Source organism: Leuciscus leuciscus, assembly GCF_965113295.1.
Source record: "Leuciscus leuciscus genome assembly, chromosome: 20".
NCBI classification, from domain to species: Eukaryota; Metazoa; Chordata; class Actinopteri; order Cypriniformes; family Leuciscidae; genus Leuciscus; species Leuciscus leuciscus.
Window position 1 is genome coordinate 17,829,437 of NC_138744.1, and position 9,263 is coordinate 17,838,699.

At 38.9% G+C, this 9,263-nt stretch overlaps 1 protein-coding gene across 2 annotated transcripts; it reads left to right on the forward strand.

Moving 5' to 3' along the window:
* The first annotated feature begins 79 nt into the window (after positions 1–79).
* LOC309483308 (uncharacterized protein) lies at positions 80–9,133 on the forward strand. 2 transcript variants are annotated; one of them, XM_082149069.1, is made up of 2 exons: positions 80–757; positions 7,047–9,133. In XM_082149069.1, exons 1-2 carry the CDS (start codon positions 461–463, stop codon positions 8,334–8,336), a joined length of 1,587 nt encoding a protein of 528 aa, XP_082005195.1. In that variant the 5' UTR covers positions 80–460; the 3' UTR covers positions 8,337–9,133. The 2 variants fall into 2 exon arrangements, with proteins under 2 accessions (XP_082005195.1, XP_082005196.1); XM_082149070.1 differs by having other exon boundaries at positions 7,050–9,133.
* Positions 9,134–9,263: the final 130 nt, after the last annotated feature.

Here is a 9,263-nt window from a genome sequence, read left to right on the forward strand (position 1 = left end):
CACCTGTTTTTATACACCACCTCTGATTTATTAAATTAAATTCCAAATTTATGACTGAACATTTTTCCTGTTTGTTTTTCCTGTCAGAACGTTCTTTTGGCCATAAAAAAATGACTTCAGCTACAAAAATGGCATGTTTGCTTGTGGGGATGTTGGGGAATGCTGACACACAGGTAGTCATTAAGGCGTGTGAGAGGTGTGTGTACTGGTTTGTGTGCATTATAGTAATACTAAGATGAGGTGCAGTCAGAAAGAGTGATTTTGAAAGGGAGGGATGGATGAAAGAGAGTGAGTGTGAAAGGGGGAGGGATGAAGAAGGTTAGATTGTGCCCAGACTCATTCTGCATTGCTGAAGAGAGAGAGAGAGAGAGAGAGAGTCTAGCAGGATCTTGTTTTGTATAGCTGCTAGTTCAGCACTGTTAGCTGCAGTCTCTGCTTTGCTGTACCAAGGGTTTTGGCCATGCTGTTTGCTCTGCCCAGACTCGCTGTGTTTATCTCTGCAGTGCTGTTCAATGGTGTTGTAGTCTGGGCGAGTACACACACGGAGCTTGATCCAGGGTTTCTCCAGTGTCAAGAGTGTTTTTTCAGAGGCACACCTCCACAATCACTGTCTGAGCTGGGTTTGGAGCAGTGGTGTCACAGACATCTGACCGGACGGCCTTTTGCATCGCTCTATAACACCAATTGCCAGACCACCGTCTATACAGCCCTTCACCTCGGCCTGAATAATGGATGGGGCAGAGGAGTGCACAGCACGGTGAGACTGTTTTTCTTTTCCTTAGTCACTGTATTGGAGCTTTGTGTAGACTTGAGAATGCTTATCTGCTAAAAAGGCGTTGCTGAATAGTAGTGAAGGCTGTTATTATCTCACAGACACAGTTTTTGTACTAAATGAGTGTAAGCACAGGTTATAGATTTCTTGAGGTTTTGACCAGAGAGTCTTGCTAAACGCCGTTCATTACGGTTTCTGCTGACATGTCATGCAAAATGTACAAGGTTGTCAAGTCAAGTGGAAAAGAAACATTCAGGGATCATATTAGTAAGGTCAATCTGAAAATAAGAAACACAGAGAAAATAAGATTCTTATTTTTGTCCTTTCTCTAAATGTATTCAACACTTTAAAAATGCATTTCATACTCTCAGTGACTTGAGTACACCTCTTCTATGATGAGCATGTTTTTAATGTGTGTATTAAAAGTAGTTTTTGCTACTTTAGATTTTCTCTTTGATATGCATCATTATAGAAGGCACTTTGTGAATGAATTGTATTTTTTTATACTTAAATATACACATACACAAAATATATTTATAATATATAATATAAATCTTATTTTTTATATTTGAACAAAATTGCTTCATTTGAAAAACATCTGCAAAAAACGTGGTGTGACCAACATGCAGAAAACAAACATGAAGTGATGTCATAGAAGGATTCCTGCTGACTTTGCGTGTCAAGGCCAATAAATCTCTTAAAATATCAGATAATTGGACCTTTTTATGACAAAGCATTGTTAATTCCGGCTGTAAAATGTTTTGCAACTCACCAAAGTCCTAATGACATGCATGAATACTTAACGAAACCAGCATCAATATATACACAAATATAAAACTTTTCTGAGATTTTCCTTTTCTTTACAATGGTCACTCCTGTGGACCAGTGCAATAGAGTTATACAGTGTACTGTAACATGAAATGTAAAACTACAATGTAAAGTATCCCTAGAGTGGTCACCAACCTTTTCAAGCCTAAGATCACATCCAAAGTCCAAATGTAAACCAAGATCTACTACTTGCAAAAAATTATGAAAAAACAAGGCCACAATGTGAATGTAGTTCTACTTTGACATTCTTTGTTGCCTGTTAGTCACTAGCAAAATATTTAACTATACAAATAGTATATAACTATACAAACTGTCAACTATAATTCAACATTTTCAACAGTAATATAACATTAAGTATTTCCACAGGCTTATTACTCATATATAAACACAATAATCAGTCAATTACAGGCGTAAGCCAATAATGTACTGTTTCACATTCCCTTTTAAAACATATTTCAAACACTTCAAAATGGAAATACTCAGGTTAGTGCAACTAGCATACAAAATATTATGACAACAGTCATCCTTCAATTCTTCAAAAATATTTTCACACAAATTACAGACCTACATTCATTACCTCAATAATCAATCAATTACAGTCAATCATGTAGCCTACAGCACTGATTCTCTTTCCCTTTTTCAACAACATAAAACACATACACTTTTAACAATATAGACAACAGCAATACTCCCTCTCTTAGAGGGCTCAGATGAGATTCTCTCCCCACACATATTCAATGTTAAGGCTGTGATTGCACACTATCAGCGCGCGGCAAAAATGACGTCATTGTAACAGCGCGCGCGCCTCCGCATCCGATTCCGATTCCGAAGATGCACGACTTTGAACCGAATCTGCCCGAGCAGACGGATATTAGTACATCTCATCACACCGGGTCAGGGTATATTCTGGCAAACCGTTTGCCAATCACGTCTAGCAATCGGCAAAGCAAACTGTGGTACACGCCATTTGCCAACAAGCGATGGGTAATTCGCAAAGCACAATGTTATTTTCTGTTTTCCCAGCACGGTACCATAGAACGGCATAAAGTAAGAGGTTTGAGAAGTAAGAGGCGGGGCACCAGTTAAAAAATTTCAAAGTTAAAGTTCACGCAAACAGGTATTAATAGACAAGGTTTAGTCAAATATTGATTGTTTATAGCTGAATTAGTAGAACGCAATTATATTTGGAACATAGAATATAGCCTATAATCCAATAAAGAATCTAACGATATAAGATATTGGCATGAGTAACCCCATTCTTATGTAATATCTTAATTAATATCTTTAAGTTCACACCTCCATTTTGTAATATAATTGTAAAGTCCGTTAACACAGATTTTAGCCTAATAGTGGTTCTCAAACTGGTGGCCATGCTGTAAGGCTTCCAGATGGTACAGGGTAGCCTAAGCCACACTTAAGACATTTTATGAACTAGGCTATATATTTTTTCAGAAATTCAGTGTAGCCAATCATCAGAGAAATAAGACTTCCAACCAACAGAATTTATTGTAGGCTATTATTTCATATGTATGTTTTTTAAGTTTTAAATGGTTTTGTGTCATTCATTTTCTGTGGAAAAAATCATCTAAAGCTTGATCGTTTAATACTGAGGCAAGATGCGCGGATCATATTAAACGTCACCGAATCGGCTGCTTCTAATTAATAATGCACCGCCACCCACCCGCAACATAATGCTCTGATTTATAGATATCCGCACCCGATCGCCACATTACAATTATTCTAAGGCCGGTTTCATACAGCACGCCTGAGTGGCGCGTCGGAAGAGCGTTTGCTGCGCGTGCGTGCCCATTGTGCTTTCACACCGGCTGCGTTTGCAGCCCGCACCGCGCACAGAAGCCTACAATAATCGCAAGTTCTTTATTACTTTATTTTACATACATTTATAAGCAAAACGTTTTGACTGTCAATATAGTTTTAATAACTGTGATTTGTTTAATCCACATGTGTTCGTGCTTTTCTGGTCCAGCCTACTGAAAGTTATCAGACATAAAGTTAGAACAAAAATCACATAAAAATTGCAGTAGGCATACAGTGTGTATATCGTTCCTGGTGCAGAATGTCTGCTCGTTACATTAGTAACCTTTTATATTGTCCATGTAAAATGACATAAAATAAAATTTTAAAGTTCTTTAAATCGGATAAATAAGCGAATATACACTTTCAAACATATGCAAACGTAACTAAATGTGTAGGTCAAATACATTATATAATTATTTAAGAAATAATCCAGTCAAAGGGCTGTATGGTCATAATAAACCAAGTAGCCTACCCCAGAGTGCAGTCTGGACGATGGGGCAGGGCGACACATTTGGGCGGGTCAACACGTGTCGCTCCGCCCACCCCCAATTTAATTGGTTTATAATACCGCAATCTTGTAGACCAGGGGTCACCAAACTCGGTTCTGGAGGGCTGCTGCTGCAGAGTTTTTCGATTTTGTGAATGATTTGGCCTAATTAAAGAAATATTAAATGCTAACTTTAATCGTATCTTATTATCTGTTTACCATGGTAATTTTAGTCAAGATCTATTGACTATTGTTTTATTGTACTTAAGACACAGAATAGATGAAGTTATTGTTTAAAAACAAACGCTTGGTAACGGCACCTGGGAGATGTTTTACATTAGCGCGTCATTCACTTGGCTTATTCATATTTCTATCAGGATCCGTGGATCAGCACAAACTCGGGATGATTTTACGCAAATTGATGATAATTCACTGTAAGAATGTAAGCTGCTGATTATAAATTCTAAAGCACGACCGTTTTTTGTTGTCATTTTTTAACGAGATTTGTTGTCCAATTATTTGGTACAAAGTGCAAATTTACAATGTTTAATGGCGAACTCATGTTTCCTTGTTGTTTACCTGTTAATAAAATATGAGGGCCTATATATTGGTTTTGGTTCTGTAAAGCCCTGTTTTTTAAAGATTCATGTTTTCTAATAAGTGTCAACCGGTTAACATAGGTCACAGATACGAGTCTGTGACATCATATTAAAAATCCAATTATTTATTTATCCACCCCCACATTGTATGTTCATGTTTTAATCTGCGTATGTAATGTATGTAAAAATGGTTTCAAATATTAACACTCACATATAGCTAGCTGCATAACCATAAAAACCACTGCTGTAAATCTGTGCAATTATAATATAAAATAAAATAAAAATAAAATACCCAGCAGAGAAGTGATATGAACATGTAGGCCTATTGCTTAAATACGCTCTTGAGCACGTGTATACATAATAATATTTGCTAAAGATCGACATAGCCTAATAACATCTGTTTTAGTAAAAAAAAAAAAAAAAAAAAATTATTTATTTTCACATTTTAGCACTGCGCGGTTTTTATTCCCATTGTACGCACAAAACCGAAGAAGCATGAAGTACAATTACGGAGCCATATGCATAGCATGCGGAAAAATATTGTCTATATCAGACTTTGACATGCCAGTAATTTCATGCAGTCATGCTCATTGCCCACTAAAAGTGGCACTGATATATCGGGTAAATTAATTTAATAGTATAACTATAGGCTAACTCTCAAACAGTGTATCATTTATCAGCAACATATTTCGTGATATCGTCTAGCCATAAACCTGCTCAATAAAGCTTACAATATGACTTTTTGTAAAACTTTGAAACGAAAACGATGTGAATTGAGCTCTATACGAATACATTTTTACAGTAACTTCATCTAACTTGATTCGTAAGTTCATCAAAACATTATCCAATTGATTGTTACTGAAATCGTCATGGTTATCACTTAATAATTCTGTAGTACGGCCAAACAGCGTCATAGATCATTCATAAACTAGTACCAGACGTGTACGTAGGCTATGCTCATGCCTCAACCGTCTACGCCAATAAGATTGCTGTAGGCTATAAACCAATAAAATCGGTTGTGTATAATTGTATATATAACTAATTCAGCTATAAACAATCAATATTTGACTAAACCTTGTCTATTAATACCTGTTTGCGTGAACTTTAACTTTGAAATTTTTTAACTGGTGCCCCGCCTCTTACTTCTCAAACCTCTTACTTTATGCCGTTCTATGGTACCGTGCTGGGAAAACAGAAAATAACATTGTGCTTTGCGAATTACCCATCGCTTGTTGGCAAATGGCGTGTACCACAGTTTGCTTTGCCGATTGCTAGACGTGATTGGCAAACGGTTTGCCAGAATATACCCTGACCACACTGGCACCCAGTTTGCGCGTCTAAATCAGTTGAATGGTATGGTTTTCAGTCTAAAACTGTTGCGTCAAGTATGCCTCGTCTGTTTGGGGAGGTGCGCGCGCAGTCAGCGGAGGCTCGCGCTGCGGTGCCAGGCGAAAGTATAGACATTATGTAAACTATCCGATTGTTAAGTCTGACGTCACGCGTGACGTTTAGCCTTTTCCGGGTCCAAGCGCTCCTCTCGTCCAGAAATAACAATGGTGGAACCTGTACATTTATTTACGATCACGTCCTTCTTAGTGAGGCACCCTTGGCGGTCAAAAAGGGTTTAAATTCCTTTAACACCAACAGAGTGGTTCGTGTAGCTCATCACTCAGGTGGCATAATTAAGGGTAGAGTCCAGACATCAATGAAAAAGAAGATTTACGAGGTTGAAGTGAGTTAGCTCGGGACACGGGACACAGCACTGCGGCATTGTAAAAACACTCAATAATAACCAAAACACTAGCGAAAGCGGTAGGTAGGTAGAGAGGACCTGGACTTTGGACCCGGAAAGAGTATTATCGGAGAGTGGTTACGTCACGACTTAACAACCGAATAGGCTATTTGATTGGACCGATATACCCCTCTCCCTCCCCTAGACACCATTTACTACACAATAGTGTATTTTAAATTAATAAATAATAATGAATAAAAATATTGGGTTTTTTTTTCTCTGATTTTGAAAACTCTTCGCGATCGACTTAAAATGCTTCCAAGATCGACTTGTCGACCGCCATCGACGGGTTGGTGACTCCTGCCCTAGACAGTCTGGTTGCGTTTAATTAATGGGGCTATTCATGAAAGTGACTCAGAAACAGGTTGTTTCATTCAGTCACACCTCAAAACAAACAACTCATTCCCTCCCTGTCAACCACAAATCTCCCAATTTTCAAACTCTTGGTGGTAAAATTCTGTCGTTATTTACTCGACCCCATGCCTTTCTTCTGCGGAACACAAAGAGAAGAAAATCTGAAAAAAAATGTTTTTTTGTTTTTGTCTATACAATGAAGGTGTCAAAATATCTTCTCATATGTTCTGTAGAAGAAAATACAGGTTTTTAAAATGACATTAAGGTGAGTACTGTAAATGATGTAAATCATGGTTGTGCAGTTTTGTCCATTTATAGTGTGGAGAAATACATTGTATACTTTTGCAATTAAACAAGTAATTAATTACATTATACCTGTCTCTCTCAACACATCAGCAGGATGCCAAAGAAGAAATCAATGGCGATTCCCATGTGGCCATCCCAGCTCTTTACAGAGGAACCACCAACATGACCCCATCTCCCTCAAACCCCCCTCTCCTGAAATGGGATGCTCTGACAGCACAGCTGACACAGAGCTCTGTCGTACCGATGTGTTCAGAGATGAGCGGGGAAATTTATGTGCAGATTGGTGTGGGCGGGTTTAATGAGTGTGGGGAGGAACTATTGTGGTCAGCAGTGTGTTGTGCTGCTTCAGATGGAGATGGTAGTTTCAGTGTTGGGCTAGTGAAGGAGGATGATGTGAGAGTGCTCAGCATTGAGGAGTTAGAGGAGCTGATAGGAGTTACAAGCCTGTTTTCAGGAGGTTGTGGTAAAATGGGACATCAGAGAGAAGAAGGACTGACATCACTCTTGGAAAAGCATATGAATGACATCAAAACACCCAACTCTGATGCACAAAGTGAAGAACACATTGGCGTACATAACACTCAGGAAGCAGGAACATCAAAATTAGAAATTGAGGATGTGACAGAGCATGTGAATGGCGAAGCCCCTAGCTACACATCTTCCTTTAGCTCAGACATGGACGTTGAGGAGAGCACCAATGAGACGGAGAGCTCAGAGTCTGCTCTTCTCTACATTTTGTCTTCCACCATCTCTCTCGTTTATGCCCCTTTTTCTCCGATTGTAAACCAGGTCACTAACTTTCCCTTCCAGCTCGCCTACGTTCTTCAGGAAGATCTGGCCGTTCTGGCCTCGGTGCCTGTCGACAGCTACACTTTGGTCAACAACTTGTGCTCAGGAGTGTCTTCTGGGGTTTCATGCATTTTTAGCACCTTGTATCAGACAGGAGAAACAAGCGTGTGCACGGTTTACTCTTGCCTCAGTCCATTAGCCAGCTCCCTGGTCCTGGCATTCCAGGATGGATTTACAGGGACGGGCACTCTGGCGTCGGATGCCTTAGGGATCATGACGGGAACGGTGGGGAATGGGTTTAGTATCATCAGGATGGTTCTTGGGTCAGTTGGGGATCAGATGGTAGATTACCTGTGTACCGTATGCTCTGAAATGGGCAACCAGGTGTCAACAGTAGGTAGTGGGATTGGAAGACTTACCTGGAGAAGTGGGAGAGGGGTGGGTCACCTGCTAAACATCGCTGCGTCCCTCGTAGGTGGAGTGGTGGAGAATACAATAACCAATGTCCAGGAAGCTTTCGGAGGGAGCTCAGGGGAATCATCCGAATCGCAAATGCCTGAATTGCTGACATCTGAAGTGGTTGGTGAATAGATTTAAAAGTGTGTTTATGCCTGTGTTAGAAACCTTATTTGCATATTGCTCTACAAATAGAGTTCAACAGTTCCCACCCACTTTTTCATCAGCGTTGGTTCTGGAAGTATTTTTCCCATTCATTTTTTTTCAATTGGGATTTGTAAAAAGCAAAGCAAACGAGGTAAATCACAACATTACAAAATTTGATTTAAAGCAAAAGTATTTGATAATCAAACAAAAAGACAACTTTACGGCTTTAATGAGAGAACTACAATCCAATTGCATTGCGACATAATTGACTAAACTATATATATAGATATATTGTTAAGAGTTGGTGCAATTTTCTTGTTTCGATTCTCTGATTGGTGGAGATTTCTGTGCAGAATCATGGGTAATGTAGTTTTTAACACAAATTCAGCTGAGTCTGAGAAAAAAAAAACATCTATTAGCAACCTTATCGCTCACAGTAGATCTGTCTTATTGTTAAAAAATCAATTCCCTGGTGAAATTGAATGGGATTTTTACTGCCAGAACCCAACTGTCACACTATATAGTCGCTTGTGGACTGGACAATGAATATTGACCATGGCATGTGGATTTAAATCATGAAACCTCTATGTGTCTGTCTGCCGTAAAAGGAGGAAATGAAAGGTACACTGCAGGGTGATTTGAACCCATTTCAAGGTGCTGAGCAATGTTTATTAAGTGACAAACAAACGATGTAATTGTGTGAGATGTTTATGTCATTTAATCTGACATACAAAGGCCTTGCTGTGTCATGGTTTATATGCTGCAATAAAACCTCTTCTCTGTGAGTCATGCTCTCTGTCATTTATAGGCCAATCTATAGTAAAAGACCTTCTTCAAGGTAATCTGTATCTGTCTATACTGGAATCTAAATAAGAATGGTTTTTAATATACCATCGTCACTTGTACTAATATTAG

Excerpts from the sequence above, each read along its gene's own strand:
- LOC309483308 (XM_082149069.1), top strand. The coding sequence starts at position 461 with ATGCTGTTTGCTCTGCCCAGACTCGCTGTGTTTATCTCTGCAGTGCTG. Across the intron at positions 758-7,046 it reads GCAGAGGAGTGCACAGCACG|CAGGATGCCAAAGAAGAAAT; the intron begins GTGAGACTGTTT and ends TCAACACATCAG.